Raw genomic sequence first — 25,439 nt, forward strand, 5'->3', positions numbered from 1 at the left:
CCTTCCCCATGTCCCTCCCCGCCAGGCATCCTGAGACCGATTCTGCCCACAAACCCGAGCCGTGTGTGGCACATCCAGGAAGGGTCCGGGATGTTGGGGCACAGTGTTCCCGGGGCCCCTCCTTCCTGCTGCCTCTGTGTTCCCTGAGTGGGAAGTGTGGGCCCCAGGTGAGGATGGGGCCAGAGAGAAGGAGCCTGGGGCCCTGGTGGCCTCAGAGCCGCCTGCCCGGGGTCTCTCAGCAGCACTGTGGGCGTGCAGGGCGCAGCCTTGGGCCGAGCTCAGGTTAACTACAGGCAAGTGTGAATGCAGGAGAAGGCTGGGGCTCAGGGCACTGCGGGAGCCTGGCACACTCGGCAGTCAGGGCACGAAGGCCTTGAAGCAGGCTCGAATCCTGGGGAGCTTCCCGGAGGGGCTGGCATCCCCGGTTCTGGGCCAGGAGCAGGCGGCACAGGGGCACATGGGACTCGCCCAGGGAGGATTTCCTAACCTAGGCTTCCTCAAAGGATCAAAGCCTCGGCAAGGATTCCAGTTTCCCACACCCAGGTGAACGTCTCTCTCATTCCATCCGGAGTCCCAGCTGTGTCTGTCCCCTGGGCTCAGGTCCCGAGGGGCGGCCAGGCACACCCCCGTGGGTAGGCAGGCACACTCTGGGCGCCCCCGTGGGCAGCCAGGCACATCCCTGTGGGCGCCCCCGTGGGTAAGGCACACCCCTGTGGGCCCCTCTGTGAGCTACCAGGTCTGTCTTGTCTCCTCTGCTCCCTGTCCCTTTGTTTGCTGGAGCTCTGGGGGGTGGGGTGGGGGGGGAGAGCAGGAGGAGACCCCCCCCCATGGAGTGGCTATGCTGCATTGTGATTTCACAGAACATGCCCCACTGGCACTGTGGCCGCGCCACGGCTTTGGGCTGCTGGACATACACAATTCACACCGCCCCTTACCACACGCGGCGGGAGGGACGAGCACGGACACGGGCCATCACTCAGAACAACACGGCTTTGCTCGGAGTGCCCGCCCTTGGCCCATATCCCCCGGAAGGGCCCTGGCCTGAGCTCCGTGCTGCCCACGGGGGCCCCTGGAGACGCTGGGCGCCTCTGAGGACACGCAGGGACCGGCTATCTGCAGAGGCCCGTGGGCGGCTGGTCACAGACTGTTGGACAGGGGCAGGCCCTGGAGCCCCGAAGGCAACCCCTGGAGCAACAGGCTGTGAGCACAGAACTCCAGGTCCTGGCCTGACTCCTCCTCGCCGAGCAGCGGGAGCCGCCCCCTCCCCCTCCCGTGGCAGGAGGCAGCACCGGGAAGAGGCAGCCGAGGGGGCGGAGCAGGCGTTCACCCAGGAAAGGCCTCGGAGGATGGCCGGGCGGGGGCAGAGCCCAGTCCTGCTGGCTGCCCCAAGGGCAGCCCCGGGGCCATGGGGGCCGTGGCTGGCTGTGGTGGTCACTCATCACCCTGCACCTGGGGCGTAGGACTCCGGAGCTGCACCGCGTCCCGCTGGCCCAGCCACGCCGCAAGCAGGTCAGGCAGAAAGGAGCTGCCCGGTGGTGGGAGGCGAGACTGAGCTGAAGCGGCGGCTCCCAGTGGCTCGCGGTGGCCGTGCCCACGGGGCTGCCTGAGTGGTTCTGCGGGGAGGAGGGGCCGGAGGTCAGGCCGACAGAAGCGCAGGGCGGGGCGGCTGCCCCACCGCCATGCCCCCCTGCACTTGCCCCCCGAGTGCCGGGGTGCTTCACCGAGGCCCGGGGGACACGAATAACGCGGTATTTCCGTGTAAAATCAGACTTCTGGGTGAGACAACTTCCTACGCAAGAAGTCTTGGTTGTTAGGGGAGTCGGTGTTCAGCCCAGCGGTGAGGAAGGCAGCACGCCACATCAGCATGCCGAGTCCCAGGCCCGGCTCCGGCTGCCGACTCCGGCTCCCTGCTCCTGCGGACCCGGGGGGGGGGCAGCCATGCTGGCTCAGAGCTAGATTGAGTCACGCTCCTGGCTTCAGCCTGGCCCGATCCTGATGGCTGTGGGCATCTAGGGGGTGAACCTTCACGTGGGAGCTGATGCTCGCTCGCTCTCTCGCTCTCTCTCTCTCTCAGCCAGTAAATAGAACCTACAGTTTAAGCACATTAATTATTGCGTGACACATGCACAGACGCACACTCGCACACACGTGTGTGTATGATTTTCATGGTTCTCGGTTCCTCCCGTCCGGGGCTCCGCCCCTCCCTCTTTCTGCAGCTCCGCCCCCAGCTCTCTCTCAAAGACAGTGACGTGGGAGGTGCTGAGACAGCTGCACTTTCTAAACCACCCCTTTGCCACCTGCCGACGTCACGACAGGTGTTGCACAACGGTTTCCCAAAGTAGTGTTCCAGGAGCCCCTGCTTCCGGGCGGGCCTGGGAAGCGTCTCGGCCGCGGTCGGTCGCGCTCCAACACCTGAGGCGGGACGGGAGCAGAGGAGGCCACGCAGCTAGGTAAAAAGGCCACCCACGTGGCGTTCCCTAGCCTGGGGACAAAGCTCAGGCTCTATGGAGGCTGTGTGTTGTGGGGGCCAAGGCCACTTGGAGTCTGTCCAACCCTCGCGTCGCTGCAGCTTTGCAGGCAGACAAGAGGGTCGATGGCAAACACGCCCGGAGCGCCGCCGCGCAGCCCCGACTCCGCTCCTGGCCTGGGCGCCGTGGCCAGCCGCCTCCGGCCCTGTGCGGCCCTCCCTCCTCAGCGCTAAGCTGGAACCTGGCCGAGCCCAGCCGCACGGCGTGGGCTTCCTGGGCACCTGCAGAACTGGGACTTCCAGTTCCGCTGACCAGAGAGCTGCGCTGGGGCACTGCCGTGGGGGTGGGGCTGGTGTGCGCGTGCGCCCGTCTGTCCTACCTCACCCCCCCCCCCCCGTCCGTCCTACCTCGCCCCCGTCCGTCCTACCTCTCCCCCGTCCGTCCTACCTCGCCCCCCGTCCGTCCTACCTCACCCCTGTCCGTCCTACCTTGCCCCGTCCGTCCTACCTCGCCCCCGTCCGTCCTACCTCGCCCCCGTCCGTCTACCTCGCCCCCGTCCGTCTACCTCGCCCCCGTCCGTCCTACCTCGCCCCCGTCCGTCCTACCTCGCCCCCTGTCCGTCCTACCTCGCCCCGTCCGTCCTACCTCGCCCCTGTCCGTCCTACCTCGCCCCGTCCGTCCTACCTCGCCCCTGTCCGTCCTACCTCGCCCCCGTCTGTCCTACCTCACCCCCCCCGTCCGTCCTACCTCACCCCTGTCCGTCCTACCTCGCCCCTGTCCGTCCTACCTCGCCCCTGTCCGTCCTACCTCACCCCTGTCCGTCCTACCTCACCCCCGTCCGTCTACCTCGCCCCCGTCCGTCCTACCTCACCCCCGTCCATCCTACCTCGCCCCCGTCCATCCTACCTCACCCCCGTCCATCCTATCTCTCCCCCCGTCCTCCTACCTCGCCCCCGTCCTCCGACCTCGCCCCCTGCTGTATCTGTGTGTGGTCTCTCTGCTGCCTCCCCCGCTAGAATCAGCCCCAAGAGACCAAGGCCCCCTGCCACCCAGTCACTGTGGAGGGCTCCTCAGGTCCGCTCTACAGCTCAGGCGGAACAAGGCTTGCTGGGAAGGGGAAGGGATCTGCACATTAAAGCAGCAAAAGGTGCGTGTCTGCACGTGTGTGTGCGCGTGTGCACGCACACACGGGGGTCCTACACCAGGTACCTCCGCCATCCATCTGCACACGAGAGCGGCAGACAGCCCCTGTGAGCTGGGACTCTGTTGGCGCTGTTGGTGTCGGCAAGGAGAGGCCAAGCCCAGTGAGCTGCCCCGGGGGACCGTGAGCTGCCCAGGGGACCGTGTGCCTTGGCCACGGCTCTGTAGACTCAACGCAGGCATCGCCTGGCTCTGTGACGGAGGCTTTGGCGGGCTGAGCCTGCGCCAGACTCTCGGGAGGGGAGGGCCATGTTAACCGAGTTTCCGCCTGTGGGGCTCGGCCGTGGGGTCCCCGCCAGGCCCTGGACCTGGGCAGCCCCTCGCAGAGGGTCAGCCGGGTCCACGAGCCTCCCCGGGGGCTGCAGAGGTGTCCGTCCTGCAGGGGGCCGCCGTCACGGCCCCTGCCCCGCCCTTTCTGATGCTCTGGGCACTTGTGAGGGGGGACTCCCAGCCAGGTGCTCCTGTGGCCTGCTCTCCTGTGGACAGAGCCAGTGAGCCCAGTGAGCCGTTCACTTGCAGAGTGTGAGGAATCCCAGGTCCCACTGCGCCTGCACACGCTTTCCAGCTGTGGAGTGGGCGCTGGGTGCAGTGGGCTAAGCCGCCGCGGGGGCACCCGCACCCCCCGTGGGAGTGCCCGGGACCGGACAGGAGCGCACCTCGGCCTCTGCCGCAGCTTCCTGCTAATGGGCAGCAGGGCCCCGACGCTCACGCGGGAGGCCTGGGCTGCGTCTCGGCTCCTCTCTCTGGCCTGGCCCAGCCCCGGCTGTCATGGACCAGCGGATGCAAGATCTCTCCCTTTCTCTGCCATTCAAACAAATAAAATAAACTGAAAAAAAATGCAAATGAATAGAACACATTTGAGTTTATTCAGTGCTGCTTTTATTAACAGATTTCAGATTTAAATGGCAAGAAAATTAATATTAATCTGCTTACAAGAGGATTTTGTTTAAAAGAGCAACCGTTGATGAGGTTTCCCTTAAATTAAGGGCAACTTTTAGCTTTTTTTTTTTTAATATTTATTTATTTTTTCAAGAGGCAGAGTTACAGAGAGGCGAGGCAGAGAGAGAGAGAGAGAGAGAGATCTTCCATCCACTGGTTCACTCTTCAAGTGGCCACAACGGCCGGAGCTGCACCCATCTGAAGCCAGGAGCCAGGAGCTTCTTCCAGGTCCAGGTCTCCCACGCAGGGGCCCAAGCACTTGGGCCATCTTCCACTGCTTTCCCAGGCCACAGCAGAGAGCTGGATGGAGAGTGGAGCAGCTGGGATTCGAACCGGCGCAGGCAGCTGCTTAACCTACTAAGCCACAGCGCCGGCCCCAACCGTTAGCTTCTTAGCAGGAAATTCACTGATTGTGCAGAAAAGCTGGGAGCCTCTCGCAGACGCAGTGGTGGCTGGCAAAGCAGTGGCATCCAGCGGCTGCTAAGGCCGCTCGTGCTGTGCCTGGCCCGGGGTTTTCTGGAACGTTCCGTCTGCAGCCACACATGGCTTCCACCTGGACACCCAGGAAGTGGTGTTGAGAGAGAGCAGATGGACAAAAGGGTCTTCCCCTAGCTGAGGCAGAACAGACGCTGATGCTAACTAGGGGGAGACGTTCGAACTTGGGACACATTTACGCCTGACGTCAGCCTCAGCCTCGGGGAAGCTGGCCAGCCCGGGCTCCCGGCTCCCCGTGGGAAAGCTGCTTTGTAAGTCAAGACGGCACCTGGGTTTCTAGAACGTTCCGTGCTTTCCCAGCTAAGCACAAATGAGGGATCTTGCAGCAGTCTGTGGAGTTTGGGATGAAAAGTTTCAGTACAAAAATCTTCCTTTGAAATCCCCGAGAACTTGTTTGTAATATACATTTCCTTGAACTTTTTAAAGACCTGTCAAATGGTTGGATTTCAAGTTCATTTCCATTAAAATAAGCTTATTTTTAAAGACTTATCTGAAAGGCAGAATGATAGGGAGGGAGGGAGGGAGGGAGGGAAGGAGAGAGAGAAAGAGAGAGAGAGAGAGAGAATGGAGATCTTCCATCCTCTGGTTCACGCTCCAAATGGCCACAACAGCCAGGGCTGGCTAAGAATTCAGTTCCCTGGGGCCGGCGCTGTGGCGTAGCAGGTAAAGCCACCACCTGCAACACTGGCATCCCATGTGGGCGCTGGCTCAAGTCCCGGCTGCTCCACTTCCGATCCAGCTCTCTGCTGTGGCCTGGGAAAACAGCAGAAGATGGCCCAAGTGCTTGGGCCCCTGCACCCACCTGGGAGACCTGGAGGAAGCTCCTGGCTCCTGGCTTTGGCCTGGCCCAGGCCTGACTGTTGTGACCATCTGAGGAGTGAGCCAGGAGATAGACGCTCTCTCTCCCTTTCTGAGTAACTCTGCCTTTCAAATACATAAGTCGATCTTAATTAAAAAAAAAAAGGAGAACTGCGTTCCTCCGATGCAGCAGCCGCATTTCAAAGCTGAGCTGCCTCACGCGGCCAGCGCCATCCTACACCTAAAACGCTAAGCCACGCAGGAGTCCTATGCACGCCTTCCTGTCCTGCCTAGCGGCACGCGTGCAGAGTCCCATGCGGCAGACGGACACGCGTCAAGTGCTGTGCAAAGTACTACACTCTGTGGTTTTAATCTGTGCGGTGCTGTAAAACCACATAACCTTTGCAACGCGGAGACTTTGGCCGTGGGAGCTTAACAGCCCGGCAGCTCTTTCCCAGGGGCACTCACATCCCTGAAGTGGATCCTCGCGCTGTGCCAGACTGAAGTCCACCCCGCCCAGCACCGCCGCCAGCTCCTCAGAGCGGACGCCGTGGGACGCATGTATAGCATGTGACCCCGTGGGACGTGCGTGTAAAATGTGGCCCCATCACCGCCCCACAGGACATCCAAGCTGGAGCAGCGGCGTCCTGCGTCCCGGAGGGTGGACGAGCAGCAGCGCGGCCCGGGCCCGGGGTCAGCACAGCCGCACTCATTAACCAGGGCAGCCGAGATGACTCACTTCTAACCCAGACCCAGAGAACGCGGCTTCCTGTGCGCTGCCCGTCCCTGACTGCGCTGCTCTCTTCCAGGGAGCGTGGCAGCCGCGTGTGGGCTGCTGGTCGGTGCCGCCGCAGCCCGATGGAGCCGGCTCTGAGGAACATCCTCGTGGTGTCGTCTGGGTTCCTGCTGCTCTTCACGGCCTACGGGGGTCTGCAGAATCTGCAGGTAAGTGGACGACCAGCAGCCTGACCTCTGATCCCCCTCCCCGTGCACGGATGCCCACGGCCTCGGGCAGCCAAGGAGGGGGCTTCTTGTCGCCCTCCCAGCTGCCACGCCCCACCCACGTTCTGGCAGGATTGCCGGCAGCATACCCTGTGTGACCCTGGCAAGAGAGCCGGGGCCTCGCGTCCCAGGGGCGACGAGACCCGGGGGACACAGGGACGGCACCGTGGAGTCCTCGGTTGCAGCCTGCCGGGCCGTGGCCGGGAGCACTGTGAATTTATCCGTGGAATCTCACTGGCCCTCGCACAGTCCACACCTGCGCTGCGCACAACTTAGTCTGCAGTGCGAACTATTTACCGGCACTGGCTCCTCCTCAGATCTGAGCCACGTGTGGCCTGGGGCGTGGTCACTGGCCCTGCTGGACCTGAGCTCACCTCCAAGGCAGGTGTCCTGAGGCTGATTCCTTCCAGTCTGGGAGCAAAGCCCCAGGGGTCCTTAGGCAAGGGGAGGGCAGAAGGCAGCCCCTGGGCCTGCTTTGTGTGAGACTCACGGAACGAGTGACAGCCGTGCTGACTCAAGGCCGGGCAGAAGGGGGCAGAAGGGGACGCGGCGTCCCTGCTCCGCTCCAGGGTCACAGAGCCCTCGCCTGCCCTGGACATGGTGCTGTCGCCGCACACGGCTGTTTCGTGGCTGGGTTGGTTGATGCGTGTGGGACTTCTGGAAGGAGAATGAGCCGCCGGGACGCAGACGGCAGGGCCAACGTGCAGCCAGCCCACAGGAGGCCGTCTTGCCGGTCCGGGCAGCGGGGACAGATGGCTCCCCAGGGCCCAGACGGGGCAGTGAGAGGTCAGAAAGCTTAGACACAGGCAGTTCTGGATTGAGCGCGGATCTCAGCCACGCCCGCGGGTTGGCCTGTGGCCCGGGATGCTGGAGGGGGGAGGAGGGCCTCGGAGCTGTCCATGGAGCTGTCCATGCTGCCTGCGTGTAGCTACGACTCGGGCGTCCCCTGCGCCCAGCAGGCGTCCACGTGGGCTCCGCGGCCACAGCAGGGGGTCGAGACGCACAAGGCTCTCACCGGCGTCCAGTTCCTCTGGGGCTCCTGCGCGTGGGGGTCACTGTCACCTCTGGGATCCCTTCCTGCACAGGATGAGTGCCAGACCTCGGCCCTGGCCCGACGCGACTGCTTGGCGCGGCCCCACAGCGCCCCCCGCAGGCTCTAGAACATTCTGTCTATAAACAGGCGTCCACTGGGGTGACCCTCGCTGTTAGGATGGGCTGGAGCAAAGGAGTGATGCCAGGTCCCACCGGGTCCCTCAGCCACCGCTGGCCTCTCCGGGCCCAAGGGAGCCACAGGACTCCCAGCTGTCCGCCCAGCTCAGCACCGCAGGACACAGGCCTCGCCCCCGGGAGCCCCTGCGTGATCTGCACTGGTCGTGCGCCCACCTCGGGCCCCGGGATGCCCGCCCCTGCTGTCCCCGCTGCAGTGGCCGCTCTTGTCTCGACCTTGGCGACCGCTGGCCGCCTGCTTGCTGTGCGGCCTTCTCCCTGACCCGAGGCCTGGGAGCTGAGGGCTGGGCCGGGCGTCCCCAGGTCCCTGATGTCGTGGCTGGCCCCGGAGCTGTGTTTTCTCCCTCCTGGGAGCTCAGGGTGCCCGTGTGTCTGCCACAGGGACCCCACCTGCGGGCCGGGGCCTGCGTGCCGCCCTCAGCAGGAGCCCCTGGGGCTGCTGGTCTTGCAGGGGGCGGCTGCTTCCTCTCCTGTGCGTGTCTGCAGCCCGGGCGGGGCCTAGGTGAGGGTCCTGTGGAAGGCACACGGAGCGTGTGAGGCAGTCCCACGTGAAGTGAAGCCCCCGTGTGCTCCCCTGCACACGCGCGTCCTGCAGGCTGGCCACACCAGGCGCTGTGACGGTCACTCGGTCACAGAGCAAGGGCGCTGACGGGCGGATCTGGCCCCCACCTGGGAAATGGAGCTCACACGTCCCTTCCCCTGCTTCCACGTGAACGTGGCTGTAGATGGCCCGACTGTTTGCAGCATGTGTGGCGAAGAGACCCCTGCAGAGACGTGCCGCCAGCTTCGCACGGACGCCCCCGGGTCCACCAGTGCAATGTTCACCCCAGAACAAAGAAAAATCAACACAGCAGGGCAAAGGCCCGGGCTGATCCAGTTCTCCCACTCCCCCCTCCCGGCAACTTGACTCTGGCCAGGCCAGGGTGCCGGGGTCGCCCAGCCGAGCAGCCGCCGTCTGACGGCCCTGTCCTGTCCCCACAGAGCAGCCTCCACAGCGAGGCCGGCCTGGGCGTGGCCACGCTCGGCACGCTCTACGGCGGGGTCCTGCTCTCCTCCACCTGCCTCCCGCCCCTCCTCATCCGGAAACTGGGCTGCAAGTGGACCATGGCGGTCTCCATGTGCGGCTACGTGGCCTTCTCGCTGGGCAACTTCCACGCCAGCTGGTACGGCTCCCGCCCCCGCCCAGGGGCGCCAGGCTCTCTCTCGCGCCTGCCCCTCGCCCCCGCCCTGCACCCCGAGTGCCCCTCAGTTTCTGGCCTCCGTCCCATGTCCCTTCTCCCACCGAGTCCTGCCCCCGCCCCGTTGGCTCATGTCCCTGAGTCCCAGGGCTCCCCCTGCCTCTGCACCAGGGGCTGGAACGACGCCCGTTGACAGGGAGAGTGGACAGGCATCTCTGGGGGCTTAGCTGGGGTGTGACCCAGGGACGGAACTGTACCTCACCCCGGCCCTCACACCCTGTCACGGGGCGGGCGCCCGGGCCCTGCGGCCATGACTTCCTCCTGGGCATCAGGTGCCAGCCGTGGCCAGGGAGCACTGACCCCACCATGTGTGCCAGGGAGGGGCACTTCCTGGTGACCCGGGACATGATGGCCTCAACGGCTCCCTTCCCCTGCGACAGTGCAGTGTCCATCGGAATGCTTGTCGCTAAGGTCCCAGCAACCAATCAATCGACCGTTGTCACACGGTGAGGCTGTTAGAAACGTCTCTCCTTAGCAACGTGTGGTGTCCAAAGCCATGGAAGCTTCACCGGCCTTGCGGTTCACTTCTGCTGGTGAACCTGAGCCAGGAGGGGCGCTGAGGGGGGCTCAGATCCTTCCAGAGATGAGACCGCCAGCGGGGGCCGGCGTGCGGGGGGCAGGAGGCACCTGCCTGTGCTGTGCCTGCAGGTACACGCTGGTCCCCACCTCCATCCTGCTGGGGCTCGGCGCAGCCCCGCTGTGGTCCGCCCAGAGCACCTACCTCACGGTCCTGGGGAACACCCACGCGGAGAGGGCCGGGAAACTCGGCAAGGATGTGGTGAACCAGTACTTCGGCATCTTCTTCCTCGTCTTCCAGTCGTCCGGGGTGTGGGGCAACCTGATCTCGTCCCTGGTGTTCGGCCAGACTCCCACTGCAGGTAACGGGAAAGGGGCTGAGCGCGGGAGGGTCTCAGCCGCCACGCACGCACCTGCCGGTGCCCTGGCCTGCGGGCAGGGGCAGGGGCCTCTGCTCCCCCCGCGGCAGCGCGGGGCGGGGGTCTGAGGCTCTGTCTTGTCCACAGTTCCCCGCTGGGCAGGGGGACTCTTGGGACAGAGGTGCCGCCGTGGGGGAACTGAGAACCACCCGGCGACTGTGGCCCCTGGGAGAGTGCCCACGACTCTTCCGGCCTGAGGGGCTCCCCCTGCTCGTGTCCCCTCTGAGTGGGCCCGCCAGCCGGTTTCCAGTCGAGCCCAGACATGCATGTAAAGTGTGTGTCTGATGGCTGCACCCCCTGAGGCCCACGCTGGGCAGAGGGGACCAACCTCTTCACTCCTCACAAGGGCCCCGGGCCCGGGCACGAGGGGCGCCACCATCCCGGGGCCAGGACTAGTTCAGGCTGGTGCTTCTGTTGCCAGCCCCCAGACCCCTCCGCTGGGAAGCTCGGTGGCCAAGCCCACTTGCTCAGAGCGGCAGCGGGAGGGAAGCCCGGGCCGGTGCCCGCCCTCTTCTGCCCGTTGCCGCCGGCTGAAGGTCAGTCTCCGTGCCGTGTGGCTGCGGCGGCCCAGGGTCCACTGGCAGCGGGCGTGGGAGGGGTGAGCCCAGGGCACGGCGGCTCAAGCACTGCCCGGCCTCTCTGTCCTAACGCCTGCCTGCTTGCGCCCTCAGAGTCCCTCCCCGAGGAGCAGCTGGCCAGCTGCGGGGCCAGTGACTGTCTGATGGCCACGGCGTCCAGCAACAGCACCCAGCAGCCCTCGCAGCGTCTGATCTACACACTGCTGGGCATCTACACGGGTAGGCGCCCCCCCCAGCCCAAAGGGGACTGAGCGAGACCAATTCCCACTCAATCAGGAAAAACCTAGACACGCTTTCTTCCTCTCGAGCCCCCGCGCGGGGCGGGGCCGGCCTCCGGTGCTCTCCGTGCAGCAGACCAGCCCTGCCTGCGCGTGCCCCGGGATGGCGGGCTTTTCTCTTCTTACCGGTGGTCTGGGGGCCTGCTCGGTCCTTCCCTGCGAATGCCTGCTGTCCCGCTGCCGCTGGGACAGACCCTCATACACTCCACCTCCCACCGCAGGGCGCTCAGCCCAGTGGGTTTGGAGCAAAGAGCGAGCACAGGGACCCTTGCCGGGTGTGTTGGCCCCGAGGAAGACCATCTGTGGGTGGACCTCGCTTCGGGGCTTAGGGCGAGAGAAGCAGCTCATGGCTGAGGGCGCAAAGCACACTGGGCATTCTCCCCACTTAGGCGTATTCCATGCCCGCGAGGACATTGCGGACCTGCAGTGTCTGCTCTCCCACAAGAGCCTGGTGGGCACAGGGAGCCCTGTGGCTTCAGCTTGGGGACGGGGGGGGGGTCTGTGTGCTGACCCCCAGACACTCGCCCTCTCCCTTCCACGCAGGGAGCCCTGTGGCTTGGGGACAGGGGTCTGTGTGCTGGCCCCCAGACTCCCGGCCTCTCCCTTCCACACAGGGAGCCCTGTGGCTGGCTTTGGCTTGGGGACAGGGGTCTGTATGCTGGCCCCCAGACGCCCAGCCTCTCCTTTCCAGGCAGGGAGCCCTGTGGCTCGGGGACAGGGGTCTGTGTGCTGGCCCCCAGACGCCTGGCCTCTCCCTTCCACACAGGGAGCCCTGTGGCTCGGGGACAGGGGTCTGTGTCCTGGCTCCCAGATGCCCGGCCTCTCCCTTCCACACAGGGAGCCCTGTGGCTCGGGGACAGGGGTCTGTGTCCTGGCTCTCAGACGCCCGGCCTCTCCCTTCCACACAGGGAGCCCTGTGGCTCGGGGACAGGGGTCTGTGTCCTGGCTCCCAGATGCCCGGCCTCTCCCTTCCACACAGGGAGCCCTGTGGCTTGGGAACAGGGGTCTGTGTGCTGGCTCCCAGATGCCTGGCCTCTCCTTTCTACGCAGGGAGCCCTGTGGCTGGCTTTGGCTCAGGGACAGGGGTCTGTGTGCTGGCCCCCAGACGCCCGGCCTCTCTCTTCCACGCAGGGAGCCCTGTGGCTCGGGGACAGGGGTCTGTGTGCTGGCCCCCAGATGCCCGGCCTCTCCTTTCCATGCAGGGAGCGGTGTCCTGGCCGTCCTGCTGCTCGCGGTTTTCCTGGAGCCCATAGAAGACGCGGCACAGAGCGGGGGAGGGGAGAAGCCGCCGCCTGTCTGGTCCACGCTGCTCTCCACCTTCCGGCTGTTCCGGGACAAGCGCCTGTGCCTGCTGAGCCTGCTGCCGCTCTACAGCGGGCTGCAGCAAGGCTTCCTCTCGGGCGAGTACACCAGGGTAGGCGTCTGGCCCGGGCCGCGGGCTCCTGGACGCCCCGCCCCGCCGCAGCGGAGCTGACTCACGCTCTCAGCTCCGGGCCCCCTCCAACTCCCATGGGATCCCCACGTCAGAGGGTCACAGGGCCACGTCCGGCCTGACATGTGCCCTGGTGGGGGAATTCCAGATCCGAAATGGCAGCTGTTCCTGGCGCCCACCCGCAATGGCCATGGGTGTGACGCGGGCAGAATCTCACCTTCCGTCCCCAGGCTTGCAAATGGCCGTGTTCAGTCGCCTGGAATTGGGCGTGACCGTCCGGACACCCACGTGGCCGTCCAGGCCCTGACCGCCTGCCCCTGCCCAGGCACCACTGCTCTGTGCTGCGGGAAAGCAGGCGCCCTCTAGGGGTTGGAGCAGAGAAGCCCAGGGATGCAGGACCCGGAGTGGCCGGGCAGGGTCTGAGTGGGTCCTTTCTGGTGCACCTGCTCCTGCCCCGAAGGCGTCCCCTGCTGTGGAGTGGGCAGCAGGGAGGTGCGGGTCCCCAGGTCCCCTCTGCCCCGTGAGAGTTCAGATCCTGCGTCCCAGGTGACAGCAGCGGCCCTCTGGAGGCTGCAGACACCAGGCCAGAGCTGAGCCAGTGACCCGGGTCCTCAGGGTGCTGCCCCTCCCTCACAGGGGAAGCTTCTGCCCCCTGGTCCCCCACCCCAGGCTTCTGCGGACCGAGCGGGATGAGAGGCGGGTGCCCAGCCGCTCGGAGTCTCCCCCGGGGCCGTGCGGGACGGGCTCTCCCTGATCTAGGTGCTGTGCGGCTCACCCCACAGTCTGGGCAGAGCTCTGAGTGCTGGCAAGTAAGCGGGAGGGCCAGAAAGGCCACTGGGGGTGCTGGACGCGGCCCCTGGGCCCCACCAGGCGGGCAGCGGGGGGTGTGGCCTCCTGGTCCTGCCGGCCTGGAACAGGAGCGCGGCTGGCGCTGCCTGACTCGGGGGCTCCCGGGCTCGTGTCTTCCACGCTGTGACAAGATCCCCCAACCCTGTCGTTGTCTACGTCTGCCCCCTGCAGGGAATGGTCAGCCCCCCGGGGAATGGTCCTCCTGGCTCTGTGGGCACCGCACAGACGCCACACGGGACAAGGGAGCCACCGGGAAAGCTGTGCCCGTCCACGCTCTCTGGGACCTTTCCTTCCAGCCTTGCCCCGGGGGCTCCCCACGGCGCGGAGACCCCCTGCCGCAGCCCGGCGGGCGGCCTCCCTGACGCGCCGGCTCCCTCCACAGTCCTACGTCACCTGCGCCCTGGGCATCCAGTCCGTGGGCTACGTCATGATCTGCTTCTCGGCCACCAACGCGCTGTGCTCCCTGCTCTACGGGAAGATCTCGCAGTTCACAGGCAGGGCGGCGCTCTACGTGCTGGGTAGGCGGCCGCGGGGGCCAGCCCTGGGGCTGGGGGCCGCGGCAGAGAGGGTGCAGCTCAGAGAGGGGAGTGAGACCTAAGAGGGGTGCTTGAAGCCGGGAGCGTCCTGCAGGATGGAAGCCGCCCCCCCGCCCCCCAGCCTGTCCCTCCCCTCCCGTCCCCCTTCCCCAGCCTGTCCCCTCCCCTTCCATCCCCCCCGCCCCCCAGCCTGTCCCTCCCCTCCCGTCCCCCCTGCCCCCAGCCTGTCCCTCCCTTCCATCCCCCCTCCACAGCCTGTCCCCCCTTCCATCCCCCCTGCCCCCCAGCCTGTCCCCCCTTCCATCCCCCCTGCCCCCCAGCCTGTCCCCCCTTCCATCCCCCCTCCACAGCCTGTCCCACCCCCTTCCGTCCCCCCTGCCCCCCAGCCTGTCCCACCCTCCCATTCCCCCTCCACAGCCTGTCCCCTCCCCTCCCATCCCCCCTCCCCAGCCTGTCCCCTCCTTCCATCCCCTCCCAGCCTGCCCCACCCTCCGTTCCCCCACCCCTTCCTCCCTTGAGAGGAATGAACTCCCCCTCTGGGCTGTCTCTGGGTGGGCCCTGGGATGCCCAGAGAGCCGGGCCTGACCTGACCCTGGCCCGTACAGGCCCTGCTTGCTGTGGGCTGTCGGGGGGCTGGGGGCACAGAGGGCACCCAAGCATGGGCCTGTGGGGGAGGGGCCGGAGGGTCACTGAGAGCTCGGGGGGGGGCTCCTGCCGGAGGCCACCCTGCCGAGTGGCCACGGCCTCGCGCCCCCCCCCGGCCCAGGTGCGGTCACCCAGCTCTCCTGCATCCTGGCCCTGCTGCTCTGGAAGCCACGCCCCGCCCAGCAGGCCCTCTTCTTCCTCTTGGCCGGCCTGTGGGGCCTGGCGGACGCCGTGTGGCAGACGCAGAACAACGGTGAGTGTCCAGGACAGGCCCGCCTCCGTGGCCCCCCGCCTTCAGCCGTGGGGGCCACCCCCCTCCCCGGGGACCAGGCGGCAGCCCTGGCCCCCAGCCACGGGCAGGGGCTGCGGGGGGGCCCGTCCTGCCTGACATTTCCAGAGAGCGCTTGCTCAGGCCCGGGTGCAGACGGCCAGTCCCCGCCCGGCCCTTTCCCTGGCACCAGCACGGTTCTCCGGGCCTGTGGCCTTCTCTCCGTGGTGACACAGCCTCCACCGGCTGGGTCACGGTGGCGGGAAGGAGAGGCAGGCAGAGGCGGGAAGTCCTGCCGGGCGCTGAGGGCAGTCTCCTGGAGCAGGGGCTGGGCGGGACAGGGGCAGCCCAGGGTGGACATGACGGGGTCCCGGCGGGTCGGCTGCAGAGCCTGCTGCTGGCAGTGTGACCCGTGACCTGAACGTGGAGGACTGGCTGGCAGCGAGAAGTCAGGTTTTCACGCCAACTGCAGGACCCAGGCCAAGTCCCCACCCAGTCTGGGGGATGGGCGGCGATGGGTGTCGGGGAGACCAGGCTGGAGCCTGCGGGCAGAGGCTGAGAGCAGGGCATGGCTCCCTGGGGGGATGCAGTCGCAGAGGAGGGGGCTCAGACGCGGGAGGGGTCTGGGGGTCCTGGGTCTACAGTGAGACGCGCTGCGACCCAGGGACGGAAGCAGGAGGCAGAGAATCGGACGTGGGTGTGAGGCAGGCCTGGGCTGGGGTGTGCACGCAGGTGGATGCTGGGGGCTGGGGGCGGGGCCATGTGGGATGCTGGGGGCTGTGGGGGGTGGTGTGTGAGGCCCACTCGGAACCCTAACGCGGACCTGGAGCAAACGGATCACCTTACGCTGGGCGCCTGCCTCCGCCTCCCACATCCTCAGCTGTGTTCGCCTCTCGTCCGGGCCTGGGTGGACTGGAGGGAGGCTCGGGCTCCGAGGGGCACAGCAGAGGCTCCCGCGACCTTTCCTGGCTGGGCAGCCGTCAACCAGTGGCCTGCACATTGCCTGCCCGGGGCAGGAGGCTGACATGAGCACACCCGGAGACCGTGTCCCCCCAGCCCCGTGAACGACCCCGATTTCACCCAGCACCCCATGCCTGTCGCCCTACGAGCTGTGCATTTTGAGTATTTAGGGTGAATCGAGATGGGGGCCCAGGAAGCACCCGCGCTGTACCGCAGCTCTCCCGATGGCAAAGACGCCGGCAGTAAACCCGGCCAGCTTTCCTCTCTCGCTGAGCAGTGAACCGGCTGCTCACCTCCCCTTCCCTCCGCGGCCAGAGACACGACACGGGCGGCTCCTCTGCTCTCGGCCGGCAGTGGCCTCTGGGCTCCGCCGTTGACCAGTCAGGGAGCTCTGGATAGAGGCGCTGGTGTGAAAGGGGATGAGTGAGTTCCGCGTTTTGCTCAGGGGAAAGCCATGTTTTTCTCCTAAGACACAAGCAGGCATTCTTGAGCCTTTGCGAGCTGCTCCTGGAGCCCCCAGGGGTCTTGGGGAGGAGGGACACTTGCACTTCGTTTCCGCCACGCCCCAGGGCCCTGGGCTCCCTTCCTGGAACCCCGGGAGCTGCGTGTGGCTCTGGCCGCCCCCCAAGGCAGCGCTGTGGCACTCTGCTCTCCGAGGGCAAGTCAAGCCGCACTCCCGCGGCCCCTGAACCTGCCGTTCTTTCTGAGGTCACGTGGTCCCCAGCTCTGTGCAGAGTGCACACTGCCCCCAGGGTGGGAGTGCTCAGCCCTGTGGACCCTCGCCCCGCCCACCCAGGAATCCCATCAGCCCCATCCCTTCCTCACCCTGACAGCCAGTGAAGACGGGTGCAGTCCCCAGGGCGACCTGCGAGCCCGGAGGCCCTGCCCTGGGCTGCCACAGGGCTGTTTCCGGGCGGAAAGGCTCTGTCCGTCAGACTTCTCTTGTACTGGTGGCCTGTGTCTCATCTGTGTCCCCGTGTCCAAGGCTGAGAGCCTGGGTCTCAGTCACGTGACCCTGCTCAGCCTGGGAAGATGAGGTGGACACGGCAGACTAGAGTGTGCCGTCCTCCTTGTACCCAGACGTCTTGTTTAAGAATCTCAGATCTGCAGCAGAGCTGCGGAGATACCAGGAGAGTCCCCAGCGCCCCCTAGTGCTGGGCGTCTGATACAGCCGGGGGACCTGGGCTGAAGCAGGTCATTACCCTTGTTTTTTAGATTCCAGAAAGTGCAGGTGATTTCGGGAGGTTCTTGGCTAATGATTACTACAAAAAATAATGGCATGGATTTCTTTTTTCAAAAGATTTGTTTGTTTGGAAGGCAGAGGAAAAGAGGGAGAGGCAGAGAGAGACAAAAAGAGCTTCCATCTGCTGGTTCACTCTCCAAATGGACACAACGGCCAGGGCTGGACCAGGCCAAAGCCAAGAGCTCGGAATTCCTTCCAGGTCTCCCATGTGGGTGGCAGGGGCCCAGGGACCTGGGCCGTCTTCTGTTGCTTTCCCGTAATTGGCAGGGAGCTGGACTGGAAGTGGAGCAGCTGAGACGTGAACTGGCGCCCGTATGGGATGCCAGCGTTGTGGGGGGCAGCGCCTGGAAGCCAGCCCCCCGATGCACAGATCTCAACATTCATTGCACCAAAGCACCTTTCACTGTACCTCATCCAACCTTGCCAGTCCCCATCCGGACTTGCCTGGATTTCTCGTGTTCCCACTGATGTCTTTTTCTACCCCGGGACCCATCCTGGGCACCACGCTGCCCGTAGAGACTGCGTCTCCATAGCTGTCTCTGACTGCTGCTCATTTTCCCTCGCTTCCATGACCTTGGTGCTTCTGCAGGGTACTGGGGTGGGCTGGGGCCGTGTGTCTGGGGAGGAAGACTGCTGGGGGAAGCCCCTTCTCACCCTCCTGTGGTGGGTGTCCCGAGAGCTGTGTGAGTGCCACGGAGGCGTTACCGTGGCCACTGGGTCAGTGTGCACCTGCCAGGTTGCTCAAACAGTGGTTCCACTTTTCCCTCTCCTCATTCAATTATTTGAAAGCCGATCTCCAGCCTGGACAGCCATCGGGGGTGGTCATCCCCACCTGCAGGGAGGAGAAGCCACAGGAACCACTGAGAATTCCCGTGGAGGATCTGAGCTTTCTGCGCTGCCTTGGTTTCTCCGGCCACGAATCCACACCAGCGCAGTGTCCCTCTGCCCCTTACTTGCGCCCACAGTCCCCGCCAGGCCACACCAGCTCCTGGTGTGTGGTGCCGGCCATCCTAGTGCGTCCTCCTGCCTGCGTGGCCGGCCTTTCCAGGCACATCCGTGTTTCCCTGCTTCATGCGAGGATCAGTCGTTTCTTGGGGGAGAATGATGTGAAAAACCAAGATCTGAGGGCTGGCCGTGCTCCTGCTCCTGAGACTGGGCCCTCCAGGGACAGTCGGACATGTGTGCGTGTGCGTGTGTGTGTGCGTGTGCGTGTGCGTGCACGTGTGTGTGCATGTGTGCGTGTGTGCATGTGCGTGCACGTGTGTGTGAGTGTGCGTGCGTGCGTGTAGGTGCGTGTGTGTGTGCGTGTGTGTGTGTGTGGCCTGCCCCGGGCACACCCGTCTGCATCGGCATCTGTCTCTGTGTTTCTATCACCACACACAGGGCTCACCCCACGTCCTGGCTCTCGCCGAGCTCCAGGGCTGCTCCCGCCCCCACCTGTGCCCCCACACCCTCCTCTGGCGGTCAGAGCCCTGGTCCCCACCTGTCACCCCGACAGCACAAGGACTTCAGAGTTGCCGCGATGTCGCTTCGGCTCCGCTCACCACCCAGTGATGTGCCTGTGCGGCTTGACGCGGTGCTCAGATGCTCCCTTTGTGTTTAGACGGAAGCGGAGCCAGGTCTCGAGCCCGGGCCGCCGCCTCTCGCTGGTCCCCCCCGGCCCTGCCCCCCCTCCCGCCTCTCGCTGGTCAGCCCCGGCCCTGCCCCCTCCCCGCCTCTCGCTGGTCCCCCCCGGCCCTGCCCCCTCCCGCCTCTCGCTGGTCAGCCCCGGCCCTGCCCCCTCCCTGCCTCTCGCTGGTCAGCCCCGGCCCTGCCCCCTCCCGCCTCTCGCTGGTCCCCCCCGGCCCTGCCCTCCCCGCCTCTCGCTGGTCCCCCCCGGCCCTGCCCCCCCGCCTCTCGCTGGTCCCCCCCGGCCCTGCCCCCCCTCCCGCCTCTCGCTGGTCAGCCCCGGCCCTGCCCCCCCCGCCTCTCGCTGGTCCCCCCCGGCCCTGCCCCCCCTCCCGCCTCTCGCTGGTCAGCCCCGGCCCTGCCCCCCCCGCCTCTCGCTGGTCCCCCCCGGCCCTGCCCCCCCTCCCCGCCTCTCACTGGTCAGCCCCGGCCCTGCCCCCTCCCCGCCTCTCGCTGGTCAGCCCCGGCCCTGCCCCCTCCCGCCTCTCGCTGGTCCCCCCCGGCCCTGCCCTCCCCGCCTCTCGCTGGTCCCCCCCGGCCCTGCCCCCTCCCCGCCTCTCGCTGGTCAGCCCCGGCCCTGCCCCCTCCCACCTCTCGCTGGTCCCCCCCGGCCCTGCCCTCCCCGCCTCTCGCTGGTCCCCCCCGGCCCTGCCCTCCCCGCCTCTCGCTGGTCAGCCCCGGCCCTGCCCCCCTCCTCGCCTCTCGCTGGTCCCCCCCGGCCCTGCCCTCCCCGCCTCTCACTGGTCCGCCCCGGCCCTGCCCCCTCCCCGCCTCTCACTGGTCACCCCTGGCCCTGCCCTCCCCGCCTCTCACTGGTCACTCCTGGCCCTGCCCTCCCCTCCCTGCCTCTCACTGGTCACTCCCGGCCCTGCCCCCTCCCCGCCTCTCGCTGGTCACCCCCGGCCCTGCCCTCCCCTCCCTGCCTCTCACTGGTCACCCCTGGCCCTGCCCTCCCCTCCCTGCCTCTCACTGGTCACCCCTGGCCCTGCCCCCCCCGCCTCTCGCTGGTCACCCCCGGCCCTGCCCCCCTCCCCGCCTCTCACTGGTCAGCCCCGGCCCTGCCCCCTCCCCGCCTCTCACTGGTCACCCCTGGCCCTGCCCCCCCCCGCCTCTCACTGGTCACTCCCGGCCCTGCCCTGCCCCCCCTGCCTCTCGCTGGTCACCCCTGGCCCTGCCCCCCTCCCTGCCTCTCACTGGTCACCCCTGGCCCTGCCCCCCCTCCCTGCCTCTCACTGGTCACTCCCGGCCCTGCCCTGCCCTCCCTGCCTCTCACTGGTCACTCCCGGCCCTGCCCCCCCTCCCTGCCTCTCACTGGTCACTCCTAGCCCTGCCCCCCCTCCCTGCCTCTCACTGGTCACCCCTGGCCCTGCCCCCTTTCCCTGCCTCTCACTGGTCACTCCCGGCCCTGCCCCACCTCCCTGCCTCTCACTGGTCACTCCTGGCCCTGCCCTGCCCTCCCTGCCTCTCACTGGTCACCCCTGGTCCTGCCCTCCCCTCCCTGCCTCTCACTGGTCACTCCCGGCCCTGCCCCCCCTCCCTGCCTCTCACTGGTCACCCCTGGCCCTGCCCCCCTGTCGCTCCCCCTCTTCGTGGAGGAACGACACAGGACCCTGCGCTGTTCTTTTTGTCTGCTCGGCCCTCCCCGGGTTTGCTGTTGGTTCTTCCCGGGTTGGCTACTATCCCTTCCACCTCCGTGGAAGGGCAGTTCCCCCTGGCCACATTCCCCACTTCCGCAGGGGAGCGGCACACCGCCGGCCGGCTCTTCTCGGGGGCTGCACAGGTGTTCCTTCAGCTAGATGTTCCCCTTAGATGTTCCCCATAGATGTTCCCGGTGCATGCCGTCTCTCTCCTCCTTTATAGTCCTCCTCCGCCAATCCCAACTCGGCTGCCCACACGCCGAGTACGCTGCTCTCCAATCAGGAGCAGGTCCTACAGTTTATTGGTTGAACTGGAGGCAGCTGTGCGGAAGCTGTTTACTTCTCTCCCAGCGCCATATTGTGGGAGAGCAGATGCATAGAATAAGTCTTAATTCCAGTAACTCAGTCTAGTCTGGCCTGCTCCCCACACCCCCCCTCCCTGCCTCTCACTGGTCACTCCCGGCCCTGCCCCCCCCCCGCCTCTCACTGGTCACTCCTGGCCCTGCCCTGCCCTCCCTGCCTCTCACTGGTCACCCCTGGCCCTGCCCTCCCCTCCCTGCCTCTCACTGGTCACTCCCGGCCCTGCCCCCCCTCCCTGCCTCTCACTGGTCACCCCTGGCCCTGCCCTCCCCTCCCTGCCTCTCACTGGTCACTCCTGGCCCTGCCCTGCCCTCCCTGCCTCTCACTGGTCACTCCTGGCCCTGTCCTCTCCTCCCTGCCTCTCACTGGTCACCCCTGGCCCTGCCCTCCCCTCCCTGCCTCTCACTGGTCACCCCTGGCCCTGCCCTGCCCTCCCTGCCTCTCACTGGTCACCCCTGGCCCTGCCCTCCCCTCCCTGCCTCTCACTGGTCATTCCTGGCCCTGCCCTGCCCTCCCTGCCTCTCACTGGTCACTCCTGGCCCTGCCCTGCCCTCCCTGCCTCTCACTGGTCACTCCTGGCCCTGCCCTCCCCTCCCTGCCTCTCACTGGTCACTCCTGGCCCTGCCCCCCCCCCCTGCCTCTCACTGGTCACTCCTGGCCCTTCTCTCTCCTCCCTGCCTCTCACTGGTCACTCCTGGCCCTGCCCTCTCCTCCCTGGGCGGGGTTCGCGTCCTCCGGCCCCTCCTCTGCGGGTCTTAGAAGGCAGCGCTGGCTGCGCCGGCCGGGCCCTGGCTTTCCCCTCTGACCACCTGGGAGCCGCATTCCTGGGGCACAGCCCGTGCTCTGGCCGCCCTGTGGTTCCCACCCAGCAGCCCGCGGCTGGTTTGGACGCAGGTGTGAATTCGCAGGCCTCTAATTCCGCCTGCGCCTGCGCCTGCGCCTGCAATCAGGCCCTGAGCGTACCACGGCCGGGGTCTGGCTGGGAGGCAGCCGAGGCCCAGAGCCGGCGCAGAAGAAACTCGGAATGTTCAGGATCGCGTGGCTCCAGGAGGCGCTGAGTCCACGGAACGGGATGGGGGGGGGGTGCCTGCTGCTCAGCGAGCAGCGACCGCGGTCGTCACTGCTCGGCCTCGGCTAGATCGTCCTGGGGGGCTGACGAGTCTGCTTGGCATGAGTCGCTTGTGCCACCGAGTGCTCAGGAGGCCAGGCCGTGTGTGTCCTGGTCCGCTTCCTTCCGTGGCCGCGCGGGGCCTCCGCACTACCCAACGTGGGCTAACCGACCGGCCGGCGGTGGCAGCGTCCACACTGGCGGCTTGGATTTCCTTCCCAGGATTCTCGGTTATGGATCCAGTTTTAGGACAGAAGCCGGCAGGATCTGAGTGCCGATGTTTGATATTGTCAGACTCGGGGCCGGGTGGGGTCACCGCGCACTCACAGCCGGGAGGATCCGAGCCGAGGGTTCCTGGACGCGGGTCCGCTCTGTCCCAGGTGCGCAGGAACTCCGGGGAGCAGGCCCGTGGGCGCTGGTTCTCGGCAGCAGCTGCGAATTCCCAGGGTGTTTTCTAGAAAACTCAGTTGATAACCGCAGAGACCCTCACCATTCACTTTAAATCCAGAGCGGGGAAATTAAGTTCTTAAAAGCAACAACAAACCAGAATGCCTCTCATTTCTGGAGTGGCCTGTCCATCTGTCCTCTGGCCTGTCCCCGGGTCGGTCCATAACAGGTGCTGTGCAGATGGGTCCCTGCAGTCCCGGGGGAGCTGGCTGCCAGCCCCCGGGTCTCTATTGCGCACTTCCGCTCCCTGGTGTGGACGTGACCCAGCCCCCGGGCGAGTCTGGGGCAGCTCCCATGGGGCGGCCGGCCCTGCCCTGAGCAGGCCAGGGGACCAGAGCGGGGGGTCCCCCAGTCTCCCCCATGCCCACAGGACGAGGCAGTTCCGGCTGCCCGGCGTGGGGCGGAGCACACCAGGTTTACCGCAGCACCTCTGCCCGCCTCCCTCGCAGCTCTGTACGGGGTCCTGTTTGAGAAGCACAAGGAGGCGGCCTTTGCCGGCTACCGCCTCTGGGAGGCCCTGGGCTTCGTCACCGCCTTCGGGTACAGCGCCTTCCTCTGTGTCAGCGTCAAGCTCTACATCCTGCTGGCCGTGCTGACCGTGACCATGGCGGCCTACGGAACCGTGGAGCGCATGGAGGCCAGGAAGACGCACACGCCGCCGGCTGCAGGGCTGGCAGCCCACGCGGAGGGGAACACGCAGACGGCCCTGTGAGGCCCGTGTGCGGCCGCAACGGGGAGTGGGCTGAAGACACACCGGGGGCGTCCGGCTGCCCGCTCTCAACCAGGCCTGCCCCATGTGGCCACAGCCACGTGTGACTGCGCTTCTCTGGAGCGTTTCTCTGTTCTAATGATTCTCCGCCCACATCTCACCACAAGCCACGCAGAGTGGAGGGGAAGGCAGCCGGCCACTGGGACCCGGCCTGGGGCACGGCCGACCCTTGCGTGGGTTCTCCTGAAGACGCCCCGCAGAGCTCACACAGCGCCAGATGAGCAGCGAGCGGCAGAGCCACACGGAGCTGCGGCTGCTGGAAGCTCGCAGAGTCTGTGTTTCTGAATAAATGCGATTATTTTACGGAGTCACCGCCAGTGCAGATGCCTTGATTCCGCGACCTCACACGGCTCACTCACTGCACACACAGACGTCGCGGTGCGAGTGGCTTAGAAATCATTTCGAGGGGCCGGCGCTGTGGCACAGCGGGTAAAAGCCGCCACCTGCAGTGCCAGCATCCCACGTGGGTGCCAGTTCAGGACTCGGCTGCTCCACATCCGATCCAGCTCTCTGCTGTGGCCTGGGAAAGCAGTAAAAGATGGCTCAAGTCCTTGGGCCCCTGCACCCGCGTGGGAGACCTGGAAGAAGCTCCTGGCTCCTGGCTTCAGATCAGCGCGGCTCTGGCCATTGCAGCCATCTGGGGGGTGAACCAGCGGATGGAAGACCTCTCTCTCTCTCTCTCTCTCTCTCTCTCTCTCTCTTTCTCTCTGCCTCTCCTCTCTGTGTAACTTTCAAATAAATAAATATTTTAAAAGGGGGGGATCTTCAACAAGATCTTGGAAAATGCATATTATGAAAAAGCTTTGCACCAAAATAAACTTTATTTAAAAAAAAGAAAGAAATCATTTCCAGTGGGACACGTGGCACAGGACTCTGACCCTAAACTGGGCTCAGCGTTCCGTGTCCTCCCCAGTGCTCCCGGAGCCCTGGGCGGGTGCCAGCCAGTGTCGGGGATGGGAGAGTGAGTGGAGGCAGACGGGGTCCTCCCTCATCTGGGCAGTGACCGCCGGGTGCAGAGCCGGGCAGGACCAAGAGAAGACAAAGTCACCACTGCTGGGGCAAAGGGCTCCTGGACACCCCAGGGGACATGCCCGGCTGAGCCTGGCGTGTCCCCGCCACAGACTGTGTCCCCAGTGCCCTGTGTCTGTACTGCCCGCCCCCTCTCCCTGTCCCCAAGAGGCAGAGGAGGGAGCATAAGACACACAGGAGGAGCTGTTGGAGAAGCCCCACATTCCACAGGGGCTTGGGCCTGTCCCGCCCCCAGTGCTCCGCCCCCGCCCCCAAGTGCCCAGGCCCCACCCTCCCAGCACTCGGTCACCGCCCTCAGCACTGCGGCCCCCCCATGGGCCCACCCCTCCTGGCCTCCCTCTGCCTCCTGCCCCTCTCCACGCCTCTGGGTCTGACAAGGGCAGCCTCTGTGTCTGGTTCCCCAGGAGCCTTGCCCACACCTGATCTGTGCCATAAGGAGCCACCGTTCACCCAGGAAGCCCCAGGCAGGCTCATCTGGCCCCAAGCAGCCCTTGCACACAGGGAATGAGCCAACGCTCACTCGCTCGCAGCACTAGAGACCCAGGTCTGAGCGCCGCACTTCCAGGTGTGCTCAGTGTGGGAGGGGCCACACTTCCAGGTGTGCTCAAGGAGGGGAGGGGCCACACTTCCAGGTGTGCTCAGTGTGGGAGGGGCTGCACCCACACTTCCAGGTGTGCTCAGTGTGGGAGGGGCCACACTTCCAGGTGTGCTCAGTGAGGGAGGGGCTGCACCCACACTTCCAGGTGTGCTCAGTGTGGGAGGGGCCACACTTCCAGATGTGCTCAGTGAGGGAGGGGCCACACTCCCAGGTGTGCTCAGTGCGGGAGGGGCCACACTTCCAGGTGTGCTCAGTGTGGGAGGGGCCACACTTCCAGATGTGCTCAGTGTGGGAGGGGCCACACTTCCAGATGTGCTCAGTGAGGGAGGGGCCACACTTCCAGATGTGCTCAGTGAGGGAGGGGCCACACTCCCAGGTGTGCTCAGTGCGGGAGGGGCCACACTTCCAGGTGTGCTCAGTGTGGGAGGGGCCACACTTCCAGATGTGCTCAGTGTGGGAGGGGCCACACTTCCAGGTGTGCTCAGTGAGGGAGGGGCCACACTTCCAGGTGTGCTCAGTGTGGGAGGGGCCGCACTTCCAGGTGTGCTCAGTGTGGGAGGGGCCACACTTCCAGATGTGCTCAGTGCAGGGAGGGGCCACACTCCCAGGTGTGCTCAGTGTGGGAGGGGCCGCACTTCCAGGTGTGCTCAGTGTGGGAGGGGCCACACTTCCAGGTGTGCTCAGTGTGGGAGGGGCCACACTTCCAGGTGTGCTCAGTGTGGGAGGGGCCAC

General features: G+C 66.1%; 1 protein-coding gene and 1 long non-coding RNA gene across 7 annotated transcripts in view; one reads left to right on the forward strand and one right to left on the reverse strand.

Annotated features, from left to right (window-relative positions):
- The first annotated feature begins 1,332 nt into the window (after positions 1 to 1,332).
- UNC93A (unc-93 homolog A) overlaps positions 1,333 to 25,439 on the forward strand; it is a 31,556-nt gene continuing 7,449 nt past the window's right edge. For 2 of the 4 annotated variants that reach the window (XR_016233529.1, XM_089332456.1), the window contains exons 1-8: positions 1,333 to 1,509; positions 6,710 to 6,845; positions 9,111 to 9,292; positions 10,016 to 10,245; positions 10,974 to 11,099; positions 12,361 to 12,572; positions 13,822 to 13,957; positions 14,742 to 14,873. Coding sequence is in view for 3 of the 4 variants with exons in the window: in XM_089332456.1 (XP_089188582.1) it covers positions 1,406 to 1,509; positions 6,710 to 6,845; positions 9,111 to 9,292; positions 10,016 to 10,245; positions 10,974 to 11,099; positions 12,361 to 12,572; positions 13,822 to 13,957; positions 14,742 to 14,873 (1,258 nt within the window). In the remaining variant the exon portion in view is untranslated. Of the gene's footprint in view, positions 1,510 to 2,287; positions 2,451 to 6,709; positions 6,846 to 9,110; positions 9,293 to 10,015; positions 10,246 to 10,973; positions 11,100 to 12,360; positions 12,573 to 13,821; positions 13,958 to 14,741; positions 14,874 to 22,760; positions 23,923 to 25,439 lie in introns of those variants that run through there. The other 2 variants (XM_070074586.2, XM_089332455.1) reach the window with 2 other exon arrangements.
- Positions 8,070 to 18,775, reverse strand: LOC138849772 (uncharacterized). Of its 3 annotated transcripts, none has more exons than XR_016233530.1 (7): positions 18,575 to 18,775; positions 16,674 to 17,923; positions 16,142 to 16,252; positions 15,730 to 15,891; positions 10,089 to 10,239; positions 8,799 to 8,893; positions 8,070 to 8,640 (listed from the first exon to the last, which is right to left on the reverse strand). It is a non-coding gene; the product is annotated as an uncharacterized LOC138849772 (long non-coding RNA). The 3 variants fall into 3 exon arrangements; XR_011388914.2 differs by having other exon boundaries at positions 8,799 to 8,913; XR_016233531.1 differs by having other exon boundaries at positions 8,799 to 8,913; positions 17,746 to 17,923; positions 18,575 to 18,774.

The sequence above is a fragment of the Oryctolagus cuniculus genome, chromosome 5 (assembly GCF_051225735.1).
Source record: "Oryctolagus cuniculus isolate XC-2025 breed Fujian yellow rabbit chromosome 5, ASM5122573v1, whole genome shotgun sequence".
Taxonomy (NCBI): domain Eukaryota; kingdom Metazoa; phylum Chordata; class Mammalia; order Lagomorpha; family Leporidae; genus Oryctolagus; species Oryctolagus cuniculus.